Source organism: Rhinatrema bivittatum, chromosome 8 (genome assembly GCF_901001135.1).
Source record: "Rhinatrema bivittatum chromosome 8, aRhiBiv1.1, whole genome shotgun sequence".
NCBI lineage: Eukaryota > Metazoa > Chordata > Amphibia > Gymnophiona > Rhinatrematidae > Rhinatrema > Rhinatrema bivittatum.
The window spans coordinates 137289077-137304196 of NC_042622.1; the positions used below are offsets into that span (position 1 = coordinate 137289077).

Genomic DNA, 15120 nt, shown 5'->3' on the forward strand with positions numbered 1-15120 from the left:
AGTTCTCGTACAATAATCACACGCATGCTGCTACTGGAAGTTCGCCTTTCCTGGTCGTCTATGGGGAGCAACTTCAATCGCCCTTGCCTTTACCTGAACCTAGTGCACTCCCGGCAGTACAACTTTCAGCCCGCCATGTTCTTTCCTTGTGGACGTCCATCCAGGGAAAGATCCGTAAAGCCGCCCAGTCTACCAAGAAATGGGCGGATAGGCATCGTCAGCCAGCACCTATCTTCCTCCCAGGAGACCGTGTCTGGCTAAGTACCAAAAATCTTCAGCTACGTATTCCGTCTCGAAGACTAGCTCCAAGATTCTGTGGGCCTTTTCGAGTCGCCGAATGAGTGGGAGCAGTCTTGTACCGACTACGTCTACCCTCCTCCATGCGCAAACACGACGTGTTCCATGTGTCATTGCTGAAGCCTCTTGTGTTATCCAGGTACCACTCCCGGGCTCCTGAACCTTCGGACCCTTCAGTACTGGATGAAGTTACATATCAAGTATGTGAGGTCTTGGATGTCCGGATTCACCAATGCCTATGGGAGTACCTGCTTGCCTGGGAGGGTTGCAGACCCGAGGATAATTCTTGGGAACCAGCCCGTAACATCCTTGACAAGGACTTATTACGGCAGTTCCATCTGGACCACCCGTGTAAACCCGGACCGGTTAAGAGGGGGCGTAAGAGGGGAGGTACTGTTGCAGTTCTGGCCACGAGTGCTGCAACCAGACCCTTACCTCCGTGTTTCTGGACCTGTTCCCGCTTTCACTGGCCTAGTTCCTGTCCTGTTCAGCTGCGTCCCAGCCAGGGCCGCGCCGCTGGGAAGCCCTCCATGGACGCCCGGTCTCTAGGCGCGCGCCACTTGGGCGCTTTTCTAGGTCGTTTCCCGCCAGTGGTGACTCCGCCCACTTCCTGACGTCAGACGCTGCGGCCTTGATAAGCCGGCCGCGGCCACCCAGTCTTTGCCTTGCAACGGGCTTACCTACCGGATCCCTGTTGCGCTGTGCCCTGGAGTGTCCTGCTTTGCTATTCGCTCCATTCCTGTTTGCCTGCTACAGTACCTGCTTGGTTCCTGCTTGCCAGCCGCAGTACCTGCTTGGTTCCTGCTTGCCGGCTACAGTTCCTGCCTGGTTCCAGTATCCGAGTCTTGCTACAGTTCCTGCCTGGTTCCAGAACCCAAGCCCTGTTACAGTACTGACCTACTGTTCTAGTCTGGTTCCAGTTCCCAGTCCTGATCCATGACCGCCTAAGTCCCAGCGGTCGGGCCCCTACGGGCTCCTCCCGGGGGAGCTTTGGCTTCCAAGGGTGAAGCCACCTAAGTCCCAGCGGTTGGGCTCCTACGGGCTCCTCCCGGGGGAGTACCAGCTTCCAGGGTGAAGAGCACCTCTACGTCCAGCCTGAACATCTGCCTCCCGGCCTGTGGTATACTAGAGACTTTTGAACACCTTTCCCAGTCTCCTGCAGGTCGGCCCAAGGGTCCACTAAACTAGCATTCCCTAACAGCATATTTGAGTGCTAATCCTGAGAATAAGCCATGACAACTGTAAATAATTCTGCTTGCATAATTGAGCACATATTCCTACCCAGTTCTCGTTTGTCCAATGTTTTGTATTGTACAGAGCCTGGCGCATAAGTATTGTTTGTTGTGCGTTTTCCAGTATGCCAGTTTATCTGAAGCTGAAAGAATTTACTGCAGAATAGTAACTTGAGTTTGAAATTAGGTTTGGGATATACAGTAGTATTTATCTAACTCATAAGCATTTCACAGGACAATACAATCTTTTGTAGGCTCTGATATGGATTAATGTAGAGTAATCAGTTTGGCCCGTCATTTTAAACAGCCAATAAAGGAACTCTGCAGCATTTTTGTCAGCCAATTTTTAGTGCTGATTTCTGCCCACCTTTTTTTTTTTTTTTTTTAACCTAGCATGGATTTTTAGTATGGGTCTCATTTGCATACAATTATGTTATTACATCCTGCAGGGCCACCTGTTTTTACCACATGCTATCAGAAATCGGTGCAAAAAAATAGCGCCTGTTTTAGTGTGGGTTTTATTACATCAGCCTGATTGTTTGTGAAAGAGGGGAGGACAGTGTGTAACCTCCTATTGTCCAAGAGAAGAGAGAGGACAGTCTGTAAGAGCACCATTGTCTGTGACAGGAGGGAAGACAGTCTGTAACATCCTGTTTGTGAAAGGAAGATGGACAGTCTGTAACTTGCTGGCTGTTTCTTCCTCCCCTCTTCCTGTTTTCTTTAGTAGTAAGGAGGGTGTTTAGAAGTGTTCCATTATCTTAAACATAGCTGAATATTGAAATTTATTAAAATGTAATTTGATATTTGTGCACTTGTAAGTGAAATGTTTAGTTTTCAAACTTGAGGGTGGAAAGATGGACATGAGGTGTTAGAATGTATAATATGTGATTTAAGGGGGAAGGAGGGAGCAAAAAAAAAAAAGGGTATTCAAAGTTCGACATAGTTAATTTGTATTTAAATGGATAATATTGTTACAACGTGTAATGGATATGGCTTTGTAAAATAACAACTTGTTTTAGTGTTGGATTTTTGAATCCTTAATAAAGAATTGCGCCAAAAAAGCTCTGTGCCATTTTATCTTTATAAAGGTGAAGGAGATCGACTGGACCTTCCAACTGTTGTCTGAGGAAGTTGTACAGAACTTTCTAAAAGCTCCCACTTCTTCCTAAGCAGAAGAGAGAGAAGTGAGGCAGGCATCCTCTGACCAACCACTCCCACCCTTGGCCACCCCTAAGGCAGGCTCAGTTCATACCTCTGTGCCATGATGAGAAACCAGCCTTTATAGAGGATGCCTCTGCTGCCAAATAAACTCCGTTGAAGCATGAGATTGTGATCCTGGGAGGAGTGCTTTGTTACATGAGTTAGACAAACCAGGACTGTGCTTAAAATCTTGATGACATGATATTAGATTTGCAACAGTGAGTAATGCAACTGATTGAAAAAAAAGAAGCAGAAATCCTGTACCTCAGTGGGAACCGAGACCCCGTACAGTTTCATGTAGAGGTTATCAATCCCATTCTGAACAGCAAGATGAATCTTCTGCTTCTCGGCTAATTTGCTTTTAATTACTTCCAGTCTACCTTCTTCCTCCTCAAAGTTCCTATCCAGCCCATCTGCCAGTTTCTCAGAGCTTTCCAAAGAAAAATGAGAGACACTTGAAGGCTCTCTATTGCATTTCAACAATAGATCTCCTGACTTGTACGAACACTAGCTGAACAGGGCCGCTATAGTGCAATATGCAGTAATACAGGGCAAGGAGAGTATGCTTGCTTGAGCAAATAAGACATGCAGCTAGCACCTCCCCCCCCCACCACCCCCCCCAAATGTCCTAGAGTAGAATGTTCCCCTCCTTCCCATGTACACTCCCTGTTCATCAAAGTGGCATATGATTCCACTCACTCAAGAATGGGCATCAGATCCCAGTCCAAAGTGTAGGGAAGAACAGTACTAAACTATATCATGGTCTGTGTTATGAGTGCAGTGTGTGTGTACCCCTTTTCATTGTTAGCAGTGTACAGCGCATGCCTTTGGTAAATAATTGCCTTTTCAATATTATCACTGCAGCGTGCCCTCCTTTGGTAAATGAGCTCCTTTTCAGTGTTATCACTGCAGTGTGCTCAGTTAGCAATCCCTTTGCCAGCTGATTGTCTGCAGTGATAATGCAATGTGAGTTCAGTGCTAACACGGGATGATTTCAATGTGCCCTAAACATAGTAAGACTCAGACAGTCATTCTCAGAATCCTCTTCTGTGCCCACCTGTCTTCGCTTTTGGTGCGGTGGAATTTCAGCTGCGCGTGCTCCAGTTCTAAGTCGTGCAGGCGTTCTTTCAGCTTATCACGCTCCTGCATGCGCTCCTCTATTTGTCGCTCGAGCCGTTCTCCTGTCTTCTGCTGGGCCATGAACCTTCCCACTATCTCCTGTCCAAGGGGAGGAGAAAGATACAGATCTTGAGACATCCCTGGCTCTCCCCATCCCATGTTTGTATGCAGCAAGGCACCTGATTCAAGGTGTGGGAGCTGCTCCCAGCTGAAAGGACGCATGAAGATATTTCACTCATTAGCTGACTTCTATCTGGCTCTCAGTATTAGCTCCCAGAAGCTCATCTTAAACTAAAGAAACACTCTTTTATATCACTAACATCTGGATTCTGAGTGTGGGCAGCATACAGTACAGGATGGTGGTGGTGGTGGGGGGAGGGGAATAGTTGAAGGAAGCATCAAATGTAAAGGACGATACAGCAAGATAAGAAAGGACTAGTAAACAAAGCAATAAACACCTCTTAATGCACATAAAATATGGTTTATAAAACTTTATACACATATATATGCACATGCGTGTTTTCTGCATAAAAATCCAGAGTACAGGACCCCCCCCCCCACACCGCGAACTCCGCAAGCCATTTAAGTTTTCAGGATATCCAATTAAATATTCATGAGATGTATTTGCATGCACTGCATGCATTCCATATAGCTGCATCTGATGCATATTCATTGTGGATATCCTGAAAGCCAGATTAGCATATGGCACTCGAGGTCCAGCTTTACCTATTGACTAACACTAGCCTTAGAAACTTTACTCCAACTCTGACCAGGAGTTAAATTTCCAGTCTTAAAAAAAGCAAGAGTTGAGCCCTCACACCTCTCTTCATTGCGGAGAAATAGCTAATTCCTTGATTAATATGGGATTTGCAAGAGGAGGAGTGCTAATTTGTGTGCATGTTTTTGTGCACTAAACTTCTTGTTAAATTGGGAGTAAAAGTGTACACACAAAAATGTACGCACCACACAACTGAGTGGGCATTATTAAATCAACCTATTTGTTAGCATCCTGTATATGTATAATGAATGCAAATAAGGAATTACAGACAGCAGAGTAGGGTGACCCCACTTCTCAAGGGCCAAAAACAGGTCTGCTATTCAGAATAACTAATCTATGCAAATTAGGTGAATGTATGAAAGTATAATTGACAGTCTGGATGGCCTCAGAGCAAGTTTTTTTAAGTGCAAGAGAAGGGGGTTGGACAGGTGACTAAGGGTGGACAAGGGTGGTGCGAGGGAGCGATTTTGTGACAAACGGTACAGGTTGGAGTTGAGGGCGGTGGTTCTACAGTTTAAAACTTTTTTTTTTTTTGTGAACTTCGGTTACCTCCAGGGCAATGTTCCCTCTAATTTTTGAAAGGCTACGTGCACAACAATGTTCTTTTGTACAACCTTTTATAAGCTGAATTCAAATTTATGAGCTACTAGCCAGTAAAATAAAAATAAATTTGGTATTTCTTATGCACACCGGGCCAGATTTTATAAAGTTGTGCGAACGCGTACTTTTGTTCGCGCACCATAGCCGTGCGTATCCATTAAAATCCGGGGTCGGCGCGCGCAAGGCTGCCCAAAATCGGCAGCCTGCGTGCACCGAGCCGCGCAGCCTGCCTCCGTTCCCTCCCACCCCCCTGCACCTTCCCTTCCCCTACCTAACCCACCCCCCCCGGCCCTATCTAAACCCCCCCCCTACCTTTGTCGGCAAAGTTACGCCTGCTTTCAGGCCGGCTGCCCCGCTCCGTGTTCCGGTCCCGGGGGCTGGTCCGGAGGTCGCGGCCACGCCCCCGGGCCGAAACCACACCTGCGTCACCGCCCCCGAAACGCCGTGTCACGCACGACTTGCCCCCAAAACGCCACGTCACTTCGCCCCTGACACGCCCCCGACACGCCCCTCCATGCAAGCCCCGGGACTTACACCCGTCCCGGGGCTTGTGCGCGCTGCCGAGCCTATGCAAAATAGGCTCGGCGGCGCGCAGGGGGGGTTTGGGGTAGGTTTTCGGGGGGTACGCGCGTACCCCTTTGAAAATCTACCCGACCATGTTTTGCAGAGTCTGCAAGGTTCACAAGCTATGTACGCATGTACACACACACACACACAGTTTAGCGGGAACAATGTTCCAGGGGCAGTGGGGGCAGGAGGATGTGACCGGGAACTCCGGAGATCCCCAGGTCTTTGCCACTCTTATTGGGGGTGGGGGGTGTTACTTGAGGCAGATTGACCCCTTTAAGGCATGGCAATCTTGCACCCTGAGGCCACCATTGCACATTAGTTCTGGGGGCAGCTAAGCTGCGGTATTTTACTGCAAGGGAAAATTCTGCAGGGTTTACTAAGCTGCAGTAGCAAGAACAACAGCTGAGTAAATCCTGCAGTATTTTCCCCCTCTGGAAAAAATACCTCAGCTTAGAAAGATAGCCCAGCCCTTATGTTAGTATCTGAAACCGTTCACTCCCTCAAAAGTAAACCTATTTGTGGCTCTTGAGGAATGGAATTGGGACCCCCAGTGCTAAATCCATAGATATGCAGAGCACTCATTTGAGATGCCTTCAGTGCTTAAGATGTGTACATAAGTGCGTACACCGCATAATCTCAAATGCCTTAGATCTCTTGTAAAATGGGGAAAAAAATGAAGCTAGAGTTTTACTAAATATAAAATATTTGGTTAGTTTTTGAAGGCCATTTAGTATTAATTGGGAAAATAGTTCCTGTTATTTAATGAAAATGTAACTGACAATGCATTAAAATACATTACATTAATGTTTCCATTAATTGAAATAAAGCTGTCCCTGAATGACATTCTAAAGCTTCTACTTGAACCAGACAATGGAGTTATAGCATCCTAGATTGTTACTGTGTCTCTGGCAGCTGTAGCGTGACAGAAACCCCCCCCCCCCCCCCAGCATGTCAGTATGCTTATCGTTAGCAATGATCATTATCTTTTATTAAATCCTACAACCTTCTCTCTCGCCCTTTGTTTTAAAATTTGGATGAGAGATTGGTAGGGTTTTCGGTGCTTCCTATGAAACCTCTGCATGTCTGAGTTGGTGGGCTAAGCAACATTTTTGTTAATGTAGGTATGCCCCGAGCTTTAATAAGTCAGGAAACACTAATCTAGAGGTTGGAGCAATAAGCTAAGAATCAGGGTTTAAATCATGCTTCTTCCACTGACATTCTTTGTGATTCTGGGCAAGTCACCGTTGCCTTAGGTACCCACTTTGAGGCGAGTTTTCAAAATATGCGCCGTAAAAAAATAGCACATGCATGCGTAAAGTAGCATGTAAGCAAGTATACACTATTTTTTTTTTTTAATTTATATTTTTATTATTTGGCAATAAACATGAGAACAACAGTAATATAACACAGGTATACAAAATGCATAAAAACTAGACAAGCGTCCCAACTTGTATGCATATGAATAAAGGCAATAAAGGCAGTATCAGCTATCCGCCTCAAATTTAAAAACCATAACATACGCACATGTATCGGGGACCACGAATAAACTTGCGCATGTAAACAAGGGGCAGGCCGGTGCCAACGGTTACGTGCATAAGTTGCTATTTTGCAAGCCGCCAAAGTGAAGCGTGTTAAGCCCTTTCCTAGCATATATTTACTCCTGTTCAGTATCTGTTGTAAGTGATCGTAAACATCTCAAAAGTGAAATAATGAGTGGGTGTGGGGGGGGGGGGGTATGGATGAAATGGGGGGACTTTAACCTGAAGAGCCAGGAGGTTTTTCCCAAGCTGTACATGGACTGAGCAAACTGGTAGACTAATTGGTGAAACTGATAATTTCATTGCTGCACACATTTAGAAAATCCCCTATCTTACGTGTGTAAATGCCGACTTAAGGGGGGGGGGGGGGGGGTAAACGCAAGTAAAATCTATTTGCATATTCCTTTAAAATTCAAAGTACAAACATGCGGATATATCATTTGCACACACTTATCTGGCTAAATTCTGACTTGTCTTCTAGATAGCACCTTTGCTGCTACTTAGATGGACAAATTTGAACTTATCTGGATAAGTAGCACTTTTGTTTTAGATTTCTCCAGCTATCTTACATACCGGACAAGTCGGAAAAATAAAAGTTAATTGGCCAAGAAGCGCTTTTTTGACTTATCTGACTAAGTGCTGCTACTTAGCCACTTAAATCAGAGCTTATCTGGATAAGTGCCACTACTTTTCTGGATAAGACTGAACTTGCGAACCTTGCGGTTTTTACATACATGAGCATGTGTGCGTGCACATATACTTGTATTTTATAACCTGCACATATCATTTGTGTGCAGGCTATAAAATACTGTAGTAAATTCGTGTGCCCCCATGTACATGCATATATGGGCGTACGCGAGCAGTTTGGAAAGTTATCCTCCCTGATTGTAAGCTGTTTGGGAAAGGGACTGAAAATGCTGTAAGCTTCCTTGAACATTATTTGGAAAGGCGGGTTAAAAATCCAAATTATTATTAAAGGGGGCAAATGTCAATAAAATGCAGAGCACAAAGTATGCAACTTCAAACCTTTAAGCCAATTTTCAAAGACAAACTATGTGGGTAGTTCCTCTTTAAAAAGTACTCATGCATTTTGCATTTGCTATTTGTGTGGCTGAAGTTCCAGGAGAAAACCAACATGTGTAGTGTTATTGCCAATTCAATTCTACACACATACTTAGCGCCCCCCCTCCTCCCAGCCACATCTTCATGAGCGCTTCATTTTATAGCAGCTAAATATAGCTGCATTCTGAAACAACCTAGCTGTGTTTAGTTGCAGTGCCTGACGCAACTTTCTAACCCAGGGATGGATCTAGGCACCTCAATCCATTTATACTGTGCTCAAAACATGACAACTTACCCAGATGTGTGTGCACTGCACAGCATTCTTCAGACGGTCTATGTCGAAGGTTAGCTGCTGCTCGTACTTCTCCTGGTCTTTAACACTCTCTGGTGATTTATCTGCACATTTGGGTGAAAGCAAGAGAGGAAGGGAGAGGGAAAGGCTGAAGGATCAAGAAAGGGAAAGGAAATGTGCGGGATTGGGTCTCACAAATGAAACTTCCCAGAGCCATACACACTGGGTTCAGCACTTTATCACAAAAGAAACCCTCTTCTGCTGCCTTCCCCCCCCCCCCCTCCCCCAAGACAGCACAGAGGCCAGGACAGTGGGATGTACCATCAGCACAGGACAGCAATATGTATAAAGCTGTGTGTACCTAGGGCCCAGGACAGCAACGTATCTGGATACAGGTCAGCAGGGTCTGTCCGGGACATGGAGCCGCCATGCATCACGTATCAGGAGTGGGTGACCCAGCATAATCTACACCCTCGCTCAGGGAAATTCATTTTAATCTGCTGAGCAGAATGACTTTGCTTCTAGAGGTTTTTTTTACTTTAATATTAGTTTGATTGTTAGAAGCAAAATCAAGCTTTTATTTTATGCCGATATGCAGCTACATATCATGGTACAATGCACAAAAAAATGTTTTAACTTGCCCAAGTTATTGTCCAGTTGGTACTTTTGCAGTTATGTTTGGGTCATATTAAAATGTTTGACTCAAGCATCATTCAATTTTAGTTCTGGTTCTAGGGGTTCCTGTTTCTGTATGGAGACTTTCATTTGGTCCTGCCTTCATAATCTAATCTTGCATTTATATCCCACCCTCCTTGTCCCTTAGTGTCTTATTAACATGCAGAAATATAATTTAAAAAATACAAATTACAAATGAAATAAAACATTAAAATACAATTTATAAATTAAACAAATATATTTCAAGAATCATTATTAAACAATTGATAAACAATACAATAAAATAACTCTGGCATCCAACTAACTCTCACTAGGGGTGAGTCATATAGGCAAAATATCAATCTAACATAACACAATTAATTACAAAGGCCTAAACTTCCCCAACCAAGATAACCAGACACAACCTATAACCCACCCAACCTATTTAATCGGTCCCTCCATCAAAGATAATCTTACCCAAGACCCCTCCTCCCAGTCCTCCCTGATATAGCTAGTAGCTATGGTGCTGATTTCAGATGGAAGGAAGAGGATCTGAAATACTAGAATACAAGGAGATGCAAGTTCAGAATCCAGGACTGGAAAACCGTCTCTCTCCTAAAACTGGATCTTATAATGGAAGTTTTGGTTTTACCATTGTTCATTTCCACTTAAAACGGCTTTCATATCAGCTATATGCACCAGAATGCAGATTCTCTCTCTCTCCCCTGACTTTAAGATAGCCAACTATATTCAATAGTGTGGCTGTATTATTAAATATACCTCCAAACTTAGCCGGATACGTTTATCCAGGCTAACTTTGATACCCAGACTGTGTCTGACTATGGACCTGGGGGCATTCCAAGGAGGGTAAAGTTAACTTAGCCAATTTATTAATTGCCTGCTGCTGAGGCTTTAAGCGATTTACAATATTAAACATGTATAATAAAATGAAAAATGTGATACAACTAAGACAATCTACAATAACATGCAAAGAGGAACTTGGACTGTTGTAAGCACAGGATGCAGTCGCTTGCTTGAGAGAAAGTGAGCCCTTGGATCATGACACAACCACAGGGCAAGGCTTCAAGGTAGGCACTGTGAGAGGCGAGGTATCCAGGCATGGGCTTGACTTTGAACATAGCACACTCAAACTTCCACTGAACTTGTATGCACAGAGTGAGACCCAACAACACAATGCTGGTTTCCAGAGTAGTACTCCAGCTACTCAATAGCCCTTTCAGACCTGCTGCTTGGAACGGCGAGTGCATCAGGACAGAAGAAAGCTGAGGATAGGACATGGTATGTTGAGGAATGTAGATGAAGACACTGAAGGCTTGGCACCTGGACAAAGACTTGGCATTAGGATAAAGGCTCTGGAGATGATGAACATGGATGAAGGCTCTAATCCAGGCTAGAATTCAGCTTCCACGGGCACTGCACCATAGCGCACCCAACTCAGCCTGTCATGGGCTGGTTGCAGACCACACTGCCCCGCTGAGCACCCTGCACAACCTGTCACAGGTGGGTTGTGGACCATGCCAAAAGTGAGACAGGCTCAAGACTGAGACTCGGATGAGGACAGGAGTCAAGACATCCCTTGAAATGAGGAACATGGCTTGAAATGAGGAACATGGAGATCCGCTATCTAGACAAGCTCCATGAGCCCTGGAACTAGGAACTTGAAACAACTTGGAACCTGACTTGGTACTTGGAACTCTAAAAACAAGGCTGGACTCCAAGGGCTTGATCCAATGAAGATGGACTTGGAGTCAGGCCTTGTACTGGGAAGTGCCCTCCACAGCCCCTCATGGGCTAGTCATGGACCACATCACTGGCACACCTGGAGAAGGGACAAGAGAGGAGCTAGAAGACAGACCTTGGAATGAAGACAGGAGCATCAGGAACTTGATTGAAGATTCAGAAGACTAGAATGAGGCAAGGACTCAGAAGACTTGGATGAGAAACTGACAAGAGACCAAGAATATGGAATGGAGGACATGGAGGAGTTCCTATGTAGAACAAGGAGACCAGGAACATCCATCGAGGAACATGAAGACCATCAAGACAGAAGCATGACCACAGAAGACCTTGCAGGATGAAGAGACCATGGACAACCATGAGGATCCATTGCAAAGGCCAGAACATCCAACAAAAACCATGTAGACCATCAAGACAGAAACATGACCGTGGAAGACCTTGAAAGAAGACAATTCCATGTATGACCATGAAGATCCTTATGAAGGCCCGAGAAATTGGCAGAGATCCCTTTTATAGGGTTGCTGGACTGACAAGGCAGAGACATCATCAAACAGGGCTGTGGGGCTTTTCCCGCTGCGGCCACTTTAAATTGTGAAAAGAGGCGCGTGCACACACCTAGAGACATTGGGGCAGGAGCAGCAGCGTCAGCAGTGTCCCACCCACACCAAGGAGCCAGTGTTGGTGGCATCCAGGCTACAAAGAGAAGTGGAGTCAGTAGTCCCATGCCGCTAAGCAGAGGACAGAGTCGACTGCCTCCCCAGGTCGCACTAGGGCCAGCATTGGTGGCATCCAAGCCATGCTGGGAGGCAGGCAGTGGCGGCAGGGCTCCATGCTGCAAGGAAAAACTGAGCTGGGGTCTGCTAGCAGGAGGTGAGAGGCTGCTAGTGGGCTTGTCCCTTGGCGGCATCACAACAGAGACAAGACTCAGTATAAAAACATAGTAAAACATTATAATCAAGTTAAAATTAAAAAATCATAATAAAAATTGTAAAAACAACAAAAAGGTTAGAATAAATAAATAAATTTAATACCGCTTCCATGCAAAAGGTAGAGGAAAAAGCAATAAAAAAAATCGCTTAATCAGAAAAGTGTTAAGTAACATTTTAAAACTTTTAGTTCATTCTGTTCAAGAGGTTTTCTGATAAAGTCTTCCAGAGTTCTGGTGCAGCGATCAAGAAAGACTGCTCATGTATCTCAACAAGATGAGCCTATTTCATCAAGACAACCTTCTAATAAACCCCATTGTGATGAGCAAAGCTGATGAGTAAAAGTCAAACTAGTTGGTGCACCAGCAATGTTACCTTATATTGAACATGGTATTCAATAGGTAATTAATGAAGGTCTAGATTTATCAGAATGCTATAAATATAGCGGAGATAGCACCCGTGATAAAAAAGGGTGTGGTAAAAAACTGGGGAATCCAAGATAGCTGCATGCTAATGGGAGCTGCTCTGTGGTTCCCCTCTTACCTCCTGGAACATTTTGCCTTATACTTACTTTTATTCCTCTGGCGATGGGTAAGAGGAAGGGCAAGGCAAGAGTATACTTGGAGGCTTCTGAGTCATCTACTCCAACCAGCCTGATGGACAAGCCCATCTCCTGGGGCTCGGTTCTTCTTTCTCCCTCTGTTGAGGCATTGTTGGACTGCTTGCCGAGCAGTGGTCTGCCGGCGGCTGTCCCAGACCTGGAGTCATCTTTAACCCCAGAGGAGCACCTCGTTCCTCCGCAACTAAGGCCACCTGTTGCCGCTGTTGATAGCATTTCTCTCCCATCGCACTCAGATAACATCAGAGCGACTATTCTGACATCGTCGGAAGGTGCCCGAATACTGGAGCTGAGCCATGTTTCTTCTGACTGGTGTGCACAGGAACCGGAATATTTACCTGCTTCATTTTCTTTGATCCCTATGGAAGGGATCGCTTCTAAAGAGGTACTGTCTGCTCCTTTGATTAAGCCTACAAATATTACATTGGATATTATCTGGGAAGCTATTGCAAATCTCTCTACTCGGGTTGCACAGTTTGTTTCACACTAATGAGACCTTCCAACTCGGTTCAAGCTTCACATTCTCAGTTACTCGATATTTATTTATTTATTTATTTATTTATTTATATTCTTTTATATACCGAAGTATAGCTGAGTGCCTTCACCCCGGTTTACAGTGAAACAACTTCATGCAGAGAACAAGTTATAAAACTTCATACAGATAACGAGTTATAGGTTGAGAATAATTACAGATAATAAATATAACATCTCGGCAAAAGGCAGAGTAGAACAAGTTATCAGTAGGCAATATATAACTTAAATAGAAAAAGGCTTGTTACAGAAATCAAGAAGTGGGATAAATCAAGATTTATCATATCAGTCTGTGAATGATTGTCTAAACAACCATGTTTTTAGTTCTTTTTTGAAGGTTTTGGGATCTCTGATAGAGCTTAGGTATCCTGGGATAGAGTTCCATATTATCGGTCCTGCTATCGAGAAGGCTCTATCTCTAGTGGCCGATAGTTTCGCAGATGACAGGGGTGGAATGATTAGAAGTAGTTTGTCAGAAGATCTTGAAGTACGTGGTGATTTGTGTATTGAGATCATGTTGTTCAGAGAGGAATTGTTATCTTTGTAAATTTCGTTATGGAGAATGGTTAAGGACTTGTATTTGATTCTTTGTGGAATAGGTAGCCAATGAAGATTTTTTAAGGTTGGAGAAATGTGATCAAACTTCCTTTTGATATTTCATCAAGAGTTGACTCTTGGGAAATCAAGGAGACAGTTATGCAGAAAACCACTGATGTGGTCTCTTCTGGTCATCTATATTTGCAAAATAAGATAGATAATCTTGAGAATGTGGTTCACCACAAGAATATTAGGATTATTAATTTTCCTGAGATGTCTTCTCCTGTAGAGCTATTACATAAATATTTTATGGAAAATCTATCACTGAAAGTCTGCTACCTCCTATATCGAAACCTTATTATGCTCCAGTGAGTCAGAAAGGTAATCAAGTAAGTGAAGATCCCACAGCTGCTGATCTACTAGAATTTTCACATCTTTCTTCTTTTCTTGAAAAATCAGAAGATGAAGATATTCAACCTTCAACTTTGTTAGGCATTTTTGCATTAGACTCTGATCGTGACTTTATTTTGAAGTTGTTTTTTCAAAACAGAGATATCCCCTTTTTAGGTTTTAAAATCCATATGTTCCCAGATATAGCTAAGGTCACCCAATCCAAAAGGAAATGTTTTCTCTTAATGCGCCCCACTGTTTTTAAATTGTGGGCATTGTTTTGATTACTTTTTTCTTGTAAGTGTGTTGTTAAATATAAAAGAATTAAAAATGTCTTCTTTGATCCCTCCCAAAATTGAATGTTTTAGTCAATGATAGATACAGACAAGATACTGTTCCCCCTTCAGTCAGTCTTTGATTGTCATGGCTTAGGGTACTGAAATAATTTGAAGATTTTCCCTTAGCATTCATCTGATTTCTTTGTATTTTACTTCTTCTTTATTTTGTATTGGATTCCCCAATTTTGTGGTCTGATAAAGTACTTGAGATCTATTATTTCTTCTAATAATGTTTCTTTCAATTGTATTTTGATCTCTATGTGCTATTTCTAATCAAATTTGTTTGACTTGTTATATTTTGAGAATGAATAAATAAAGAGTTAAATAAAAGGGTGTGGTTAGGCTAATTTCCTGTCTACCACATCACATAGACAAGTAACGCAAAGTCTATGGAGGCTCTGTCAGCGCGTGGCTTGTTGCATCAGCACATCACGCATCATTTTATGCGGCTGTTATAATCTGGTATGGTTGTGGACCCTGGATCATAGTGAGAGCTGACTCCACCCACAGGGAGGAGCCCTGTGCGGACTCACTATGATAGGCATGGCCTCAGCTGAGACGGACACAGATGGAATGAGACTTTATTATACTGGAATGTCAGGAAAATACCCACCAAGTGGGAGGAAAGGCACAGTCCAGAGTAGTAAGGGTAGCTCAGTGATGATATCCCCGGTAGTGG

General features: G+C 43.9%; 1 protein-coding gene across 2 annotated transcripts in view; it reads right to left on the minus strand.

Annotated features, from left to right (window-relative positions):
* CCDC183 (coiled-coil domain containing 183) overlaps positions 1 to 15120 on the minus strand; it is a 211951-nt gene that overhangs the window by 60851 nt on the left and 135980 nt on the right. For both annotated transcript variants that reach the window (XM_029614015.1, XM_029614014.1), the window contains exons 10-12: positions 8692 to 8792; positions 3787 to 3947; positions 2994 to 3159 (exon numbers count right to left, since the gene is read on the minus strand). In XM_029614015.1, coding sequence (XP_029469875.1) covers positions 2994 to 3159; positions 3787 to 3947; positions 8692 to 8792 — 428 coding nt within the window. The remainder of the gene's footprint in view (positions 1 to 2993; positions 3160 to 3786; positions 3948 to 8691; positions 8793 to 15120) is intronic.